Consider the following 18,849-nt stretch of genomic DNA (forward strand, 5'->3'; position numbering starts at 1 on the left):
CAGCATGCCTCAGGAAGTCTGGTGTTTGAACTTTGAAAGCTCTGATCCAGATTATCATCACTCTAACGTTTGTCACAGTGCTTAATGTCATGATTAACATGTTTATCCTTTCAACCGTACCCATCTCCAGCCTCTTCTCCTCCACCTCCTCCAGCTTCTTCTACTCTCCCTCCTCCAGCGTTTCCTCCTGCATCTACTTCTGCATCTCTACTATCCATCACCTGACAAAAATATATTGGTGCATGACGTGAACAGTGGGGTGCAACAATCATCAATTTTGATGATACAGTGTGAAAGAAATTTAGCTGCATATGGTAATCACTCGTACATACTCATATAATAATCACATGTATATTCAGTTTTCTTTATTCATTTAATATTGTTAATCCAGTCACTATTACATTTCCTATTGTGTGTTCTCATTCTACAGAATACTGAAGTTACAGTTTTCATTGTGTATGCGTGTGTGAGGTCAGACTGACCACTTTCTTCCCAGAGCTCTGATATGGCAGAGTTGAGACTGGTTTTCGACCTGCTAGATAGCAGTAGTTGTTTGGGATATCAGCTTGTTGTGGTATGTGGGCTTTGTCTGAAAACTGGAAGAAAGTGGCACCACTAAGGCCCTGATCTATTAACGCTTTGCGTGTACTAAAACAGGTGTAGACGGCTTTGCTCCGCTAAAATCGGCCCAAGCTTATCTATCAAAGCCGCAAACATGGAACTGCGTCAGTTATCCTGGCAAAACTGCGCCGCTCTCCACTTTGCGTTTCTGAAGCTACTGCATATGCATTATGGGCGTTCCGGCCAGAAAGTGCACATTAGTGGGAGGAGACTATGCAAATAAATCTGGTTTGCGCAGCAGTGGGATTCATGTAGCCCGCAAATAGTTTGCGGTGTTTATGTTTGCTCTGAAAATAGCGTTTCTGAAAAGCAGGTGCTAATTGGCACAACAGTATACGCGCAATGGCTGCAGTAATAATTTTAAGGAGGAGGCACAGACACCATGAAAGGCGACTAAGATAATGCATTTTTTTCTATTATATTAATATATTTAGAATGCCAGAGAAGAGGATTGTGGAGACGATCCAGCGTTGCAATATTAGAATTGCTGGAGAAGTTTAAAGACTTTATCATGCCTGTCTTTTATTATTATTATTATTATTATTATTATTATTATTATTATTATTATTATTTCTTTATAGCTTTTAAACCTTTATTATTTCTTATTTGTTCCTTGCATGTTTTTATATGTACAATACCTTGGTTCCTAAAGGTTGTTGTTAGTGTGCCTTATAAATAAATTGAACTTGAATATGAAACTATATTGCAGCATTTCTGGTGACATTTAGATTTTTTTCCTCGACTTTCGCAATATTTTTATTTGTCTCCTTTATTTGTCTCAACTTCTATCGGATAAAAGTTAATTTTGCGTTTGCGGTTTCCTTGCTCTCCAGAACCTTACATGACAGAGCAAACAGCGCCGCTAAATCCTCATTTAAATACTGCTGTTTGCTCCGCAAATGATAACAGGAGCAGTCTTAATAGATCAGGCGCTAATCGTAGAAACATAACCAGAGCAAAACTGCGCAGCAAATGTTAAATAGCGCAGCAGTTTTGCCCTCGTCATAACTCAGCCCCTAAGTCTTCTATTCCTCATTTATTATTTTGCTGTTTGACCTTCAGCTGGGGACCAGTTGAATAAAACTTATTTGCTCTGATGAATCTCCAGAGTCTCTCCTGACTTCATGCGAGTCGGGACGACCGCTCTCTTTACTTGCAAGTAATTCTTTATTCAATACTTCTCCTGTAAATAAACCTGATATACTTTTACTTATTCCAGATTCTTGGTAATTTTTTCTACAACAACAGTTATAGAGGAAAAATTTAGTTTCACAATTATCATTAGTTTGAATGTATAAAAATCGCATTTGTATATATTGTATTTTCCCCTTTTTAATAATAATAATAACTAGAAAATTTCAAAGAAATTTTGATGGGTGCCAATGCCCCTGTTGCGCCGCCACCCCCTGGCGCGCCGGCCGTGCGGCCGTGGCCAAAGGTTCCAGCTAGTGTAAGTGAGAGAGTGTGAAAATGAGCCAAATGGGACCATGAAAGTAGTACCATGAAAATGGCATGTGGCCACGAAATGCTCGTCTCCCCCTTTACCTAGTGAATGCACAAACATATGCCTAGTAAGATTTAAATACACTTCTCAAAAATGGTTCAATAATACATTATGTTAAGGATAACATTTTTTTAAGAACGAATGATCAGATATAGTGAATTTGAGTACATTTATTTTACAAGTGAAAGGAATCAAAAGTAAACATGCATTCCTTGTTACAAGAGGGGTCAGCAAAAACTAAATCAAAGACACTAAAACATGTGGGTACATGGCAAGAGCAAACTATAATTTTCAAATGTCTAAGGCATGTAAGAAACCAAATTTACACTGTATGTATGTAAACATACAAAATATTTTAGTTGTTCAGTAATTGTTCTCTACAGAAAATCGGTAGCAACAACACATTTCTTACAAAAGGGGACAGCAGAAATTAAATCAATGAGTATGTTTGAACACAGCAAGAGCAAAAAACAATTTCAAATGAGTGTAAGGCATGTAAGATGTGTCAGTAAAGGCTAGTTTAAAGCAAACAGTGAATACTTTATTACAACAGTTTCAGCTCAAGTTATTTTGCAAAACACAGAAAATGGGGCTGTGATAACTGTAATATGTGTGTAATACACCTGACTGGAGGCATGTGTGTGGCTGTGATATGTATATGTGATCGAGGAGTGTGTTTTTTTCAGTCGTTGCTGTGATGATAATTTGTGTGTACCCTTTTGATTGCAACAAGTCATGTATGGATTTTTTACCTCTGGAAAGAAGGTCCTCATTAAAGTCTCCACAAACAATGACTGGTTTGTGGTCCATCATGTCCAAGGCCTCCAACAAGTTTCGCATTTGTGGTAAAAACCTGTCAAGTGTGTAGCTTGGTGGTCTGTATACTGTTGCAATGAGTGCCCTCACTGGCTCTTCAATTTGATAACGAGGTACTCAAGGTCAGTCACATGTAGTAAATATCTCCGAGCTTCAGCTTGAATGTTGCTCTTGCAATAACATGCAACTCCCCCGCCATCTTTTTTTAGCCATGTCACCGTAGTTGGTGTAGGATACATGTCTGTTACGGGTGAACATGTTGTATCCTTCCAACTGGAAATCAGGTGAGACAGATGATCCAGACAAATGTGTTTCAGTTAGATAATACATCAGCCAACCTGAGTTCATGATGACTTTTCAGATCTTCAATGTGGCACGGCAGTCCTTGGGTGTTGTGGTGAATGATGGTCAATGTTTGATTGGTGAGCTGTGGCATCTTCACAAGCTGCAGCAGTGGTCTTGTGTTTTCAAATGAAGCTTGCCTCATGTCCTGCAGTGCAGCTGTGATTTGTGGATCAGCATAAATCTTGTTTTCTTCAAATTCTGTTATGTACAGTCCTTGAAGTGAGGTGGTTCTGCTGAGGGCAACATAAGCCATTCCAGGCTCAAAGACACGCTTTAAAGAAACCACAGCCAATTGCATCGTCATGCCCTGCACTTTGTGAGCCGTACATGCAAATGCCAACTTCAGTGGAAACTGTCTTCGAATAAAACCTTTTAATGCTCTTTTTTCCTCAGATCTTTCAATGTAAACCAAGTTGTCTGATGGTCCCATAATCTTTCTGCAATATTTTTGACCTGCAGTTGAATTGTCCAGTTTCAGTCCAATGAGGGTAACAGTTGTGTTTTCACCTGGTGTGGGAGTTACAATATTGGCAATAGTTCCAAATGTACCATTAACCACCCCATCCTCCACATCTAGGTTCCTAATGAGCATAACACGTATACCGGGTGCTGCTTGGATGTTGTCTGGCAAATCTGTGATTTTACCTGTGGCCCCACATTTGATCATTTCTCCTGTTTGTGGATTATTTTTGTAATCATCTGCTGGAATGTCTATGGCATCTGTATGGAGAGCAGCCACAGTAGCACTGTTGTGGTTGTGAACTTCTTTGTTGGTTGCAAATATGTGAAGAACTTCACGTGGACAGTCCTTGGTGTCGTGGACTCTTTGCATGAGCAGGGATCTGTCAGCATCTTCAAGAAGATCTTCTCTTTGTTTCACTCTTATCCTGTTTAGGAGTTCTGCAAAGGTCAGATCATCTTTTTGACGCATGATCTCTGTCAGGTTAACCATCTGAAAGTTCTCTTTCCAAAGATCAAGCTCGCCTTCTTCATACACACACAGTGTGCAGGCTGAGACATGTCAGCTTGGTCTCGGAATCTGGGGAGCTGTCGCAAAATCTTGGTAGCTTCTTGGTGAATACACTTGATGACGTGAGATTTTCCACAGCCTGCTCCTCCTGATACAAAATAAAAGAAGGGTTGAGGATTGTGTCCCCATACAAGCTGGAGACACCAGTCACGCACCGTGCAGAAAACAGATGCTTGCATTTCATTCAGGCTTTGGAACATTTTTCGGACGACATCAGGGCTCAACTGTGGAATGTGTAGTCCTGGAATGTTTGAACTTCTGTGACGATTCACTTCATATTCAGGAATGTTCTCTCTTTCCGATTCGTTAATGGGCGTCCTTTGGTTTAAACATTCCAGATGATCGACTTCAGCCTCGGGTGCAAAAAAGTTCCAGGCATTAAGAACGGGTCCTTTTTCTTTCAGCTGTTCCATTGCCTTGTCAAATTCTTTGCCCCGTCCTTCGTATCGTTTCTTGTTGAAGTCGACCATCTTTTGGACTTGAAACCCCCATTTAGAAGCATGTTTGTAGAACTGCTCATATGTTGGGTATATCTCACTTTTCAGGTCAGTCTTCGATTTATGTGGGAGGTACAGTTTAAGCAGTCGGCAATAATACTTTTCAGATTGTTTTTTTTCTGAAAAACGGGTATATCTGATAACAGCCGGTTTGCCCGATGTTCTTTTTTTAATAAATCTTTCACCGTCCAATAGAGTGATGACATTTTTGCCTCGAGTTTGCTGACCATAAACAATCCTGTAATTTGAAGCGAAATCAGCCATACACATTCCTTCAAAGTCCCGGGAATTGCAGGCATATAATGATTTTTCTCGTTGATTTTTCCCCCTTTTTTTTTTGTTCATCAGATTTACGTTTGTTTGTAGATGGTGCTTGTTGGTGTTGACACTTACTTTGTCTTCGAAAAACTTTGCGGCGCCATTCCTTATTTAGTTTGTGGAAAACTTGTGGTAACTCATCTCCAGTATTTAGTTCCAGATTTTCAGTTTGATGGTCCTTGGTCATGGTCTGCATTGTGTGTCCTTGTGGGCATGATTCTGGCATGTTGGTTGATGGCTGTGAGGTTGTTTCTTGGGTGAGAGCTCTTCCAGGATTTGACTCCTCGGCACTGGTGCTAGTGAATTCCTGCCCAACTTCGCGTTGTTGTGGAGAGGTAGCATCCATCCTGGAAGTGTTTATTGGCTCAAAAGAAACTGGGACAAATCCGTATGATGCATCACAGCCATGTCCTTTAAATAAGTTGTTCAAGTGGTTGACTAAAGAAGGCAGGCTATTAAAAGTCAACATAACTGCTGTTCCGTCTGGAAGACGCATCCCATACGCATCTCTTGAGTGAGAATCAAACAATCCATACTGGCCAGTTACATCACGGAATATGGCAAAGCACTCTGGTGATACCATGAGTAAGGCATGGCTGACATCTTTTGACAGACATTCAAGACATGTGGCAAGAGGAAAGCTTCTGTCTGTTGACAAGTATCCACACCTTATATCAGATTTCTGCACATTGTAGCCATTTTTGTCTGTTTGGATATAGTTTGGTACTTCTTCAATGGACAGGTGATTATTCTGAAATCTGTTTTCCTGCTGAAGTTTCAATTTGGTAATGGTATAAAGTACATCACCTTCTTCAAGTACTTTATCAAGGTCAGGAGTGTTAAATCGCATTCCTTCATTGTGGTACGCCAGGAATGTGAGAGCATTACATGTGCACTGGTGATTTCTAGAAAATGTGTGGTACCTATAATCACCCTGACAATGAGTAGCTGTTACAGACCAAACCTGATACTGTAGTGGGTCAGGATGATCTTGAGCTGTACTCCAGGTGTTCTGCATTTCTTCTGTCAAAAGCTCAGCACATTTCTGCTTCTGATGAGAAAAGAAAAAAAAAAAAAAAACCAAATGAACAAATGTAATAACCATGTGAGATTAGTACAAAACACAATCTCCAAACCATTGCATTAACATGATAAATGAAAAAGCAATATTTTCTACACCAAGTATAAGGTGTGTACTTTAACTTTTAGTGTTAGATATACAGTTAGTGCATTTTCAGCGTTTTTATTAAACAGATAAAATTGGGGAAGAAATATCCATTCATTTGACATGTTAAAAGGACAACAAAACCAAACAAAAAAAAAAAACAAACCTCATTCGAAGAAGCTGGAGAGCATGACAGCGTCTCATACATTGTCCTGAAGTGTGTAGTAGGGGACGTTGCCTGGATGAATAAAGATTATTTAATACATTTGTTATATGTAAATCTAAAAAATACATTTTCATTTGTAAAATGTAGAACTCCTAATCTAGTTTGTGAAAACAGTGATATTTCACAAAGAACTGTTTACCTCATATGTTGACACACCCAAAGGAGCAGTTAGTGTGGTGTCCTTTCTGGTTGGTCGAATGGAAGTCTGCAAACACCACATTAAATGTATAACAGATTTATTCGGTGTATAAAATATGTAAAATCAAAGCAACTTACAAGAAAGAACCCTCCCTTCCAACCAGCAAAAAAATAAATAAATAAATAAATAAAATCAAGGGAACACATGGACAAAAATCTACAAACCTTTTCCGATGTAGCGACTTCTGTCACAGCAGCCGACACAGTAGTAGTTGGTGTAGGTAATGTCTAAAAGGCAATGAAACAGCATATGTTATGAAATGCTGTAAATGTTAAGACAATGTAGTATCAGTGTTCATCAAAGATTGCATTAAAGATACAAACCTGCTTCTGAATCCTCTTTCGCTTTGAAACTCCTGGTTTCTTGGGGTGAACAGCTGGCCTAGCCTAACATGGGGGACAAAAGAAATTAATGAATAAATAAAAAGCTTAAGAAGGAAGCAACCAGTTGTTATGAGCATTATAATACTTTGTCTTTAGTTTCATCTTTCAAATAGAAATCATACCAGTTTGTCCGTAGGAACACCTTCACCAAGAAATGATGGGACTGCCTTGTCCATGGCCTGCAGGATGTCACTGGAGAAGTACACAGGTTGGAGGGGGAGGTGAAACTTTTCTTTTGGAGCTGCAGCTGCAGCCACCTGTAAGAATGGGTTGCAAGAAAAATGTGAAAAAATAGATGACAGAAAATAGAGATTGTACTTGACAAAGAGAAATGTAGTTACATGTGTTTGATAAATCAACCACATATGTGAAGTTATTAAAAATGGTAAATATCTCCAAGTTGATGTCAAACCATCCTCTCAGGTGAAACAGTGATAGTGCTTACCTTCATGCTTGGTCCCACACATGTCCACTCAGGAGTGAGTGGACGAGGGACCGGGGCATTTCCCTTCACCACAATCCGGGGAGAAACTCTTGTGGATTGTGGTGGAGAGGCCCTACGAGGTACCTTGGCAGCTAAGGTCTCCAGGTGCTGGTAGGTGGAGTTCCAGATCAGGTCTGCAAGGCGAAGTATCCCCCTGTCGTCACCAAGGTGCACCTACAAAAAAAACCATCAAGTAAAATATTTCATACACATCATTTTCAAACTCACAGAAGACTTTGTCACTTCACTCATTTTTCACAATTTTTTTATCCAATGATCTAAATACAATAGAAATGACATGTTGTACGTACCCCATCACGGGACCATAACTCAACAGAGTGGAGCGGGAAGTGGTCAGCCCAGTGCCAGTATGTGAGACCTACAGCCAAAGACACAATATGCAAAAATTTAATCAACTTACATGTAATGGCATGTATTGCTGCTTATAACCAATTTCATTTTTGTATATTAAAAACATACGTAAATGAGCAGCCACACGTTGGAACTCATGACGCATCATGTCCTGGTATTCCCTGCCGACTGTTAGACGAGGTACGAAGTCAGCAACCACAACCTGAAACAAACAGAATAGTCATAAGTCATAGGTCATAAAAACTTTGATCTGACTTTTTATGAAGATATAAAGAACTTACGTTGGTCCAGCTGTCACAGACAGTTTCCAGGTAACGGCAAAAAGCCGCTCCAGCCTCTTGGATTGTTCTGGAAGCCGTCAAATTATTAGAGGGCGCCAGAACAATCACAAGATCTGGATCCCTGGAAAGAGCAACATGCTTCACTTCACATCAGCACATGCCCCCGGTGTCGCCATGAATCCGAAGGAAAGATTTCCTTCGGGCATGGGAACGACACCGTCTGCAAAGGACCGCAGGTGCGAATCTCCAACCAGAAGAATGAACTGGAAGAAAATAGCAGATTTAATAAAGAACTATAAAATCATCTATAACAGCAACAGTTAACTATAATGCCTCACAATAACGGTTATCAAGAAATTTCATCTCCTGTCTTCGACTGGAGTCTTATCTGCAGGCCTGCAAAAAAAATTAATCAATATAAAGATTAATAGTCACATTGACCAACATATGGGGGTGAAGGAGACCTAGCTACAACAAAAACAGTCCTGTACCTTTCACTGTGCTTGGATGCACTCTTCAGGAGCCCACACTTCTTTCTGCCCAAAACAACAAAACATACTACATACATCACATCACTAAATAATGTAAAATAAAAAAATTAAAATATAAAATTATCTCTGTACTATTTCCAAAGTGTCGGATCCAATCCTACGTGTTTCCACAGTCTGTTGAAAAGAACATGGCCTTTCTCAGGTTTCTTTGCAAATCCTGTATTTGACTAATGTTAGGTTGTGTATAAAGTTTTAAATTGTCTGAACAACTGTAAGCACCGTCGTGACTCGTGGCAGCCTGTGGCAGGCAGCGGCAACTGTAAAATAAACATTTTACACTCAATAAACATGATCACTGACAAACAGCCTGGTCTAACAGTAGGCTATTAACAACTTTTATGCAACAAGGACTATATACGTTTACAATACAAATACAAGTTGAGGCTGTAAATAAAATTACATTAATCCTCTCATTATACTTACCATCTGGTTCATGCCTGGTGCGGGTTGCAGACACTTTCCCCCGTCCCTTGGTGCTCCAAAGAGCTGCCGCAGCACGGTTGAAGCAGCCTACATCCACCAACATTTCTGTGCCTAAATACATTTGTTTATGGTTTTAAACGTTGGGCTGTGGAGAGTCGTGGCGTCCGCTTCGGCAGGCTCTATGAGTCCGTGACAAGTCGCGGCCACAACCGGAAGTTACCACTGCCGTGATTTGAGCTTCGTCTCAGCGCCCGGCAACGGTGACAAGAACTGTGCATTCTGTCAGCCATTGGCGCATGACGCTGTTAGTCCCACCGGACCTTTCATGTGATAGGACTAAGACTTCACCAGGGAAACGATTAGTTAGAAGAGGCGAGTGTCCCTCACCCCATCACAACTTGCAGCAGTGTAGACGGCATTCCGAAAAGTGGATGTTGCAAAGTTACGAGCATAAAAGTCCATCTGCCCAGATTTCATAGTAAAATTTAATCCTTACAAAATAATGTTTGGAGAAGATTTTAACATTTCAAAACTCAGGTTTCAAGGTGTGAAGGCCCTGCTCTTCAGAGGGTGATGGGAACACTGCTCTGCCCGGAGAGCGTTGCTAGGGCAACACTCAGGACGCAGAGGCCCTTATCTTTTCAGATAACTCACACCTGGAAACCACCACTTTGGCTCTCAGTGTGTGAGAGGGGAGAGAAGTTTTATTAAAGTTTGAATCTATGACTGTTATGACACATATGATGTGAGATGACGTTTATAATAAAAAACTGAGTCTATGGACTGCCTGATCAATACTCAGTTATATTTTTCTATGTGTGTGATGCATTACTTATTCACATTTTATACATTCGTGTTCACTTGCTTATTTACATTTTATCCTTAGATTCTAGTGACATTCATTGGGTTTTGCTTTTAATTAATAGAACTACAGCTTGTTATTATTATTCTACAACTTACAGACAGAGTATTCACAAACAAGAAACAAACAGAAGACAGGGTTTTTACACTACTGGGGAAATAGCAAGGGGCCTTGAAATAGGTCTGGGTGACCAGGCAAGCAAGTTACCTCTTATCTGCTCACTCCAGGCTGCGCGGGATTTCCCAGCAGCTCAGAAAAATTATTAAAGAGCAGCCTTTGTGTAAAACTGTAGGAACAGACAGGATACACATTCACAGGAATGCGCACCACACGCACGCATATGGCCAGATATGCTTTTTCTGCTGATGGAAAATTACTGAGTGGGTTGGTTTTGAGTTGTTTTTCTGCTGGTGGGAAGGTACCAAATGGGATGGACTTGAGTTGTGTATATATACTAGTGATAATTTGAAGAGGGTCAGATTTTGCGGAGAGTTAGGAGGGATTTTGCGGGTATTCTTACAGATTTCTGCAAACCTTCACCCCTTTGCTGGGATAGATTTTACTCTTTACCAAGGGAGATTTTCTTATTATTAAAGAAGACTTAGACCGCGAAAGCGGAATCACTCATTGTGAGAAACATTTATTCTATACTCATTTCATATATTCTGCTTTTGACCCACACCTAAAGGTAAACCCCGAAAGAGGAATTTTATTATATTTTCTTTCTTTTATTTTTCTCTGTATTGTACCAAAAATAGAAAACTTGAATAAAAGGGTTATAGTTAACTTCGGTTAACTTCCCAACCAAACCTATTTCTCTTATATTTGTCCACATCCACTGAAGGGAGGAGAGGACACCACGAGGAGCAGGTAAGCCCCAGATTCCCCAATGCCCGAAGAGACATAAGAATTCGCTAGATTATTACTTCGACACCAGGTAGTGATCCTGTTAGGACGGTAGTACGGTAGCTTCATACTCCTAGACCCAAAGGTTGGCTTATCTACCAGAATAACTCAGCGGTTTCGACAAAGGTTTAAAAACTTGTTTGCGAACATGCACACAGCAGTTTTCAGATCTCATATTACAAGGTTTAAATTTTTTTTTTGCAAACTAATGTGGTGGGAAAACAATGCCTGACCAGCTCTTCCTGAGTGTGTCCAAGACAGTGACATGCGGTCAGGGGAGGCAGGTGAGGCACTGCCTCACTGGTCATGATAAAGAAAAAAAAAACATAAAATATATGTTAATATTTTCCACTGATCTGTGTTAAAAATGCCTTTTCAGTATTACTCTAACACTTTTTTGACAGTTTATTAAGTAAAAATGGCCTACTTTGAGTATTTCCTGATCAAATATAGGGCAGAAACCCCGGTGGAGGTGTGGGCATGCCTCCTCCTCTGACTGCGTGATCTGAACTAAATTGGGTTGCATGACGCGTACCCATTTCTGTTCCTCACTATATCTCCAATATGAACGCTACAGAAATATTTGTTATACGCCATGACAGTCTGGATAATGTCTTTAATGTATTTGTGAGATAAATATTCCTGTTTATCGTACAATAAAGTGCAGAGAACAGTCAGCAGGTGAGGCAAACGGTACTCTGCCTCACCTCAAGAGCGCACACTCACACACCAACACGGTGTGTGCAGGGTTGCCAACTTTTTTTTTTTTTTTTTAAAGCAGCTAGCGACAAATCTAGAGAGTTTTTCTGGTTCTATTGAAGCACTCAGAAGAGGCTTCATGCAGCAGCAGCAGCTGCATTCAGAGCAGGAGATGATCGCCTCTGCTTCATGACCAGGCTGAAAATAAAACGTGGAAAGCTGCTGCTGGATGATCTCACGCTGGCTTAACGTCAGATATTAATGTCTATTAATGAAGAGTGTGGAGGAAAACATTTAGAAAGTTAAAAGTGTTGTAAAATGTTGCAGACTCCTAATTAGAAAACAACCTACACTTAATAAATTAAACTACAACAAAAGAAAATATTAACCAAAGAATTTGTTTTATTTTTTATTAGTTTCACCTTTTTGAACATTTTTAACTTGTCTTTTTGTCCATTTTTGCCTTTCCCACAACATTCCTCTCCACGACAGCCTCCATTACTATGTAACAGGCTATTATGAATGAATATTGAAATAAGATGCTCTTTTCAGTTCTTACAATTTTAAATAAGTGCCTCACCAACCATAAACTTCACCGCACATTACTGGTCCAGGACTCGTAGGCTCGGAGGGGACCAGGCTTTTGCGATGGCAGCACCTAAACTGTGAACGAGCTGCCTTTATAGACAACACCAAATGAGATGGTGACATTTAGATCTATTTTAGATTCATATGATTTTATTTATTTGAATTATTTCATTTCATTTGTATTATTTTATTGTATTTTATTTTATTACATGATATATGTTCAATTTTTGTTTGCATGCTATTTATTTTAAATCAGATGTTATGTGCACATTGTGGCACTTTGGTTCATTTACCAGGGGTTTTAAAGTGCATTTTAAATAAAGTTGCATTTGCAGCAGGGATCCCCTCCAGATCGAGCTGAAAGATAAAAGTCTGCCGCCCCGTGACTGGACCTGACTGGGAAAAGCGAAAGAAAATGGATAAGGGGGTGGATATTAGCAGAATGACGTTATTAGTGAGTAATATTATTATTAGTGAGTGAAACCTTCATTGTCTATGTTCGTTTGTTAAAATTACCATAAAGATCAATATTCCAAACATTTTTTCATCCTGGCTCCTGTAAATAAGTGTTTATTCCTACAATTTTGTTGAGAGACCTGAAAGAATCTACACCGAAACGAAAAACTGGGAACCAAGATACTATGAAAATAAAGTGTACATTTGTTACTATAAAAGTTATCAAAACAAAGCTAAAGTCACAATCTCTCTTAAAATACAGCAGTTTCCACTGAAACAGAAGGGATGTCCGTCATTTGTTTTGTTAATGCTGCCATCTGCTGGTTATTTTTTAAATAACAGCTCAGCTGCTCAGCAAGGAAAGTAGCTGCACTGCTTGTGAAGGTGCTGCAGGTTTTAATTGCAAATATGAGCCCTTCAGTGGTCCTTGAAGAAGAAAACTTGCTCTTCTATCTAGCATGTCAAAGTGAAAGAGAACAAAGATTAATTACTCTTTGATCATATATATATATATATATATATATATACATATATATATATATATATATATATATGTATATATATATATATATATATATATATATATATATATATATATATATATATATGTATATATATATATATATATATATATGTATATATATATATATATTTCACTTTGGTGAAACTGCCAACAACCGATGGTATTACAGCCTGCAACCCCAATAATAATAATAACAATAATAAACTGATGACACTGCCAGCAATGGATGGTGTTACAGTCTGCAACCCCCACGATTTTCAATGAAATGGCTTAACCCGGAGTCCTCAGCCAATGGGAGCGATTCACCAAAGAGTCACCTTGAATTAAGACGTTTTCCAGGTTAAGGCTGAGCGCGTTCAGAACACATCTTGAACGTGCTCAGAAGGCGCATTTGGATGCACGTTTAAACTGGCGTCTGTGGCAAGCCAAAAGGGCCACAATTCGCCACTCTATTGGCGCATTTGTAATAAAACGGCTTAAAGTCGCCGTTTTGTGATGAAAAACGGCATTAAAAGTGCTGTTTTATGTGGCTAAAACGGCGTAAAATATGACGTTTTTAAAGCTTAGGTAAACGCCGAAAGAAACAACGTTCTTGGTGGTCATTAAACGGAGCTTTTGCGCCGTTCAAAGAACGTGCGTAAAAAGTGCCGTTTTGTCGCACCTTAACGCGCGTTAAAAACGGCGTTTTGTACAACTAAAAAGCACCATTTTGTTGTATTATAATTATCCCAGCCCCTATTTTGTACAGCCAGTAAAACTGAACCGTGATCATCCAATCTGTAAAGAATCAGTTCATCACTGATCTTTGCTGAAGGATTGTCTGCATTGTTCCAGTAACCCTGTGGTCTGCTTGTGTGCTTCCATCTCCAGCCATATTCAAATACACTGCCAGGATACAAGTTCAAATATAGATAAACTTTGTTACATCTTTTACAAAGAAAGAAAGAAAGAAAGAAAGAATTCTTTGTTCACAGATGTCGACATACATACATTACTGTCAAAAACCACACACTGAGCACCAACCTATGCATTACAATGAGACAAATTTAATAGCGTCTATATTTAATAATATAGATAAAAAAGTGTATATTACACCAATTCTATCATCACGTCAGCAAATGACGTGACAACGGTGGGGCTGATCTTTAAGAACTGAGTCTGACTACAGGAAGGAAGGACGAGGGCTGACAGTGTCATACAAAGAAAATAACCTGACACACTATGTTTAAAAAAAAATAGAAACAAACAAATAAGTCATTTTTGCCTTTAATAAAAAGAATAACACAACACTGTATATCAATAGTGAGAATCAGGAGAAGGTAGTAAGCTTTAAGATCCTGAGCAGCCACATCACAGAGGACCGCTCATGTTCATTCAATAACAACGTACTGATCCGGATAGGTAAATGACTGTTCACTGGTTCACGACACATAGACATGGAATGTTCCAAATTCATGTAAAAAAAGGTTTACAACTTTCTGAAAACTTTAAATAAGCATCTTTTCAATTGTGCTCATACTGTACCGGCTAATGACATCTTTTGCTAATCGTAGTAGGGGGAGGAAAATAATAATAATAATAAAAAAACAATAAAAATAATAATAAAATAAATAAAAATTTTAAAAGAAAGTGTTTCCGCCCGGTTTCGAACCGGGGACCTTTCGCGTGTTAGGCGAACGTGATAACCACTACACTACGGAAACCACTACACTACGGAAGCCCCTACAGTATCGAAACATATACTAATGTTTGTGTTGCGGGGACAGATGGTGGACTTTGTCCTCACTGTGACGACTTGCTGCTTCATTTAACTCAAGACGTAGCAAGAGCGTTAACTCCAAATAGAGGATCCAGCTTTGTCTCTGTATGTCACCGTGCACGAGCAGCCGGTGAACTACACACACGTCACGCAGCTCTTTGATGCGTCGGGAGGGCGGTGAGCGCACAGAGCAGTTTGAGGTTTTTCACCCGAAGCAGAGACAGGGAAGCAGCAAGGAGAGATGAGAAAAGGGAGGTAAGACCGCGGTGAAATCAGTTGTAGGCTGGATACTCAACCGATATTTGCACTGGAGCGACCAGCGTCTCCTTTACGGACCATCAACAAATGACAGGCTTCCGTGAAACGGAAAGTCTCATAAAGGACATAACACAATATTTTCTTACTAAAGAAAAGCGGGCTTCTGACGTAAACAGAGAGAAATAACAGGTATTATTTGGTTTTCATATAGGGTGCCAAATATTTTGAATTGCTTCAAATCTTAATTGAGATTTTAATAATTTCTTAAGAGAGAAAAAAAATCCAATTCTAAATCAAGTGACCCAGTCACTTCAAACCACAGCTGAATTAAAGCAGATGACCATCCAAACAAGACATCTCTTCCTGACTTTCTTAAAGCTGAGTCAAAGTGAAGTGATGGACCACTTTCTGGAATTGAGAGGAAAAGAGAGTTCTGACTCGCCATCGTTTGTTATGGCATTTATGCTTTTGCCTCCGTGTCGCGTCCCGCGTGTTGGGTTTCACGTTTCCCTGACGCTTGGTGCGTTCAGGGACCTGGTACACCGTGGGCCACACATTGATCCTGATAGTTAAATGTCTCTTAAGTGGTTCACAATGTTCTAAATTAAAATAAAAAGGGGGTTACAACTTTATGAAAAACTTAAATAACGCATCTTTTAGGATCCAGTTTCCGTTACTTTTCGACGGGGGTGGTTATGAAAATGAATATGTTTCCGCCCGGTTTCGAACCGGGGACCTTTCGCGTGTGAGGCGAACGTGATAACCACTACACTACGGAAACGATGGAAATAGTAGTAGATGTCATTGTATCCTGGGTATACTCTCAATTGTTTTTGTTTTTGTTTTTTTTTTTCTCCCCTCTATCTTAATAGCACAGAAAAACACCTTTTAAGGACAAAACGACATGCAAACTACTCTACTTATTCTTTACCCCAAAAGTATTTGCTTTTTGTCACATGGTTTCTCTTACTCAGCGTCCCAAGTGGGAGTAGAACTGGCTGGAAGCGCCAACCTAACCTTTTGTCAGAAGTGTATGGCCACCAAAATGTGTTGATACAATGTCTGCCGACTAGATCACGGAGACATGATCCCCCACCAGTGTTGTACTGGTGCCACTTATGGGATAATCTGCTGTGCCAAAGACAGCCTGCACCAAATTGTGAGACAATGTTCCACCATGACATATTGTTCCGGTCTTGACCTTACTGGCCATGAAATCAGGAACATAATACAGGAATCATACCCGGAACCCGTCATAGCAAAAACAGGATGGGGAGTGAGAGGATATCAGACCGTAGGTCTAGGAAATCTCATTAACAAGCAACTGAATAGGGGAAGATTCAGATGGTGGAATAAGAGAGAAAAGGGTACGACAGAGGAGATATCGATGGCCCCGTTCCAAAGGGACTGGGTTACGACAGGAACCATGAAAAGCACTGAGAAAGAAATGAAATATCAGATAACCAGCTGTGAAGCCAGTGTAAAATGCCCGAATGGGAGGATCTCTCCAAATAGAGAAAACAAGATATGTGAATGAAAAGGGACAAGTGGTAGCCTTCGGCATATATGTATTTATGAAGCAGGGGCACGCTCCCCTGACCTTCAACCAAGAACTAAAAGAAAGTTCTCCTATCCCCTTTTAGGGAGATGACCTACCCCGAGAGACCCGATCGAGGGGAAACCTCCGCCAAACCCTACAAAAGGGAGAAGAAGAGCAAAAGGAATCTAAGCCCTGAACGTCCCGAGGAGAGAGAAACGAAACCTGACGTATCAGAAGGGAAGGGCTCTGTACAGTTCTTCATTAAAAAGATGGGAAGAGTGATAAAGATCAACAAGCAACACCTGGGAGACCCAGAAATCTGGAAGTAGATCATAATGATGGAGCCAGGCCACCCAGGGAGACACTGTGAAGATCTTCCCCCAGAAGACCTGGACAAACTAAAGTCAAACAGTCTCCTGCAGATGCATTTCGCCATGGACAAAGGGATTCTGGCAGGATTTTGCGGAGATTTGGGCAGATTTTTGCAGATCTTTACTCCTTTACTGGAGAGATTTTACCCTCTTGCTGAGTGAGAATTTTATTGTTGAAGAAGACTTAGGCTGCGAGAGCGGAATCACTCCTTGTGAGAAACCTTTTTATTCTGTACTTATTTCATATATTCTACTTTTGACCCACAACTAAGGGAAAACCCCGAAAGGGTAATCTTATTATATTTTCTTCCTTTTTATATTTCTCTGCATTGTACCAAAAATAGAAAACTTGAATAAAAGGGTTATAGTTAACTTCGGTTAACTTCCCAACCAAACTCATTTCTCTTATATTTTTCTACATCCACTGAAGGGAAGAGAGAGCACCACGACGAACAGGTAAGCCCCAGATTCCCCATATGCCCGAAGAGACATAAGAATTTGCTAGGTTATTACTTCGACACCAGGTAGTGATTCCTGCAGGACGGTAGTACGGTAGCTTCATACTCCTAGACCCAAAGGTTGGCTTATCTACCAGAATAACTCCTCAGGCCTATCTCCGCATGAGCGGACGATAATAATCAGGAATTCTAAAGGGGTAAAATTGCTTGTTTCCGTGCCAAAAGAATCGAGGTGGAAAGGTTCGCCCATCACCTCGCGACTGGAGTCTCACCGGTCGTTAAAGATCCAAGAGAGGAAGCAACAGGACGTGAGCCTGAAAGGTCGGTCAAAGAATTGACAATAGGGTAAATATTCGTCAGCGGCTTCGACACTACTCATAAAACTCATAAAATAAAATTACTTATAAAATCAAATAATTTTCCTGTGACAGAGGAGCTGTTGCTTAGAGTCTACGTTACCCATTTTTACCACAAAACAGGGGGGATCCCCTTACAGTCGTGAACGTCTTCACGGACTCCGAGTAATAAGTTTACCCGGCCACTCTGAACCGGTGGCCTTTTCCACCGGGGGACCTCTGCGGACCAGAGAGATCATTCCCTGGCTTTACCCCTCCACCATCAGACAACCACTGGATCATAGTAAGCCGCTGATCTTGCTGTCATTACCAAACATCTTCTCAGATCCACACTAACCCTCTGCCCTCTCTTAGGAAGAGTTTCCTGGACCTGGACCAAGCCTCCCGCATATTAGGAAAAGGTTGTTAATAAACAGTTTATTTCCTCCCTCAGCTCTGTGTGTTCTGAATTTGGGTTCCCTTCCTTGCTACGGTCCCTGACCGTGATAGAACAACCTGGCCAAAAACATCGACCCAGCAGACACCCTCCGATCGGCCCTGACAGAACTCCTAGGGGAGCATGAAATAGCCTTACGCTTCCTAGGAGAACAACAGGGACATTGTAATCATCACTTGGACAAGGTCTTTGATCAGATACAGAACATTCACAACAAGTTTGCGTGCCATCCAGGAATCCATCGGACCATCACATTGGTTCAGCGGCATTTCTGGTGCCCCCCTCTTTGCTTGTGTCTGTATTACATTCAGTTCATATAAAACAATAAACCATGTGAGGTCCTGCTAGTTTTTGTTCTGAGCCTACTTAATTTATTTTACCATTTGCATCTGATTTTATTTATGTGTTTTTATATATTCATT

General features: G+C 40.2%; 1 protein-coding gene and 2 non-coding genes across 3 annotated transcripts; all 3 read right to left on the reverse strand.

The window, feature by feature from the left end:
- Window positions 1-6,592: 6,592 nt before the first annotated feature.
- LOC121653977 lies at window positions 6,593-9,318 on the reverse strand. The gene is made up of 9 exons (XM_042007785.1): window positions 9,216-9,318; window positions 8,242-8,384; window positions 8,069-8,162; window positions 7,900-7,967; window positions 7,550-7,762; window positions 7,227-7,361; window positions 7,045-7,107; window positions 6,886-6,948; window positions 6,593-6,727 (listed from the first exon to the last, which is right to left on the reverse strand). Exons 1-9 carry the CDS (start codon window positions 9,316-9,318, stop codon window positions 6,644-6,646), a joined length of 966 nt encoding a protein of 321 aa, XP_041863719.1. The 3' UTR covers window positions 6,593-6,643.
- Window positions 9,319-14,879: 5,561 nt separating this feature from the next.
- trnav-aac lies at window positions 14,880-14,952 on the reverse strand. Its single transcript has one exon. It is a non-coding gene; the product is annotated as a tRNA-Val (tRNA).
- A 1,022-nt stretch (window positions 14,953-15,974) lies between these two features.
- Window positions 15,975-16,047, reverse strand: trnav-cac. Its single transcript has one exon. It is a non-coding gene; the product is annotated as a tRNA-Val (tRNA).
- Window positions 16,048-18,849: the final 2,802 nt, after the last annotated feature.

This window comes from Melanotaenia boesemani, chromosome 15 (assembly GCF_017639745.1).
Source record: "Melanotaenia boesemani isolate fMelBoe1 chromosome 15, fMelBoe1.pri, whole genome shotgun sequence".
Taxonomy (NCBI): Eukaryota; Metazoa; Chordata; class Actinopteri; order Atheriniformes; family Melanotaeniidae; genus Melanotaenia; species Melanotaenia boesemani.

What these genes read in the sequence shown, in the direction of transcription:
- LOC121653977 (XM_042007785.1), bottom strand. Translation starts at nt 9,318, where the DNA reads ATGTTGGTGGATGTAGGCTGCTTCAACCGTGCTGCGGCAGCTCTTTGG. An exon ending in GTGTGGGACCAAGCATGAAG is followed by an intron (nt 7,362 to 7,549) that starts GTAAGCACTATC and finishes CCATTCTTACAG; the next exon opens with GTGGCTGCAGCTGCAGCTCC. An exon ending in GAAAGAGGATTCAGAAGCAG is followed by an intron (nt 6,949 to 7,044) that starts GTTTGTATCTTT and finishes ATTGCCTTTTAG; the next exon opens with ACATTACCTACACCAACTAC.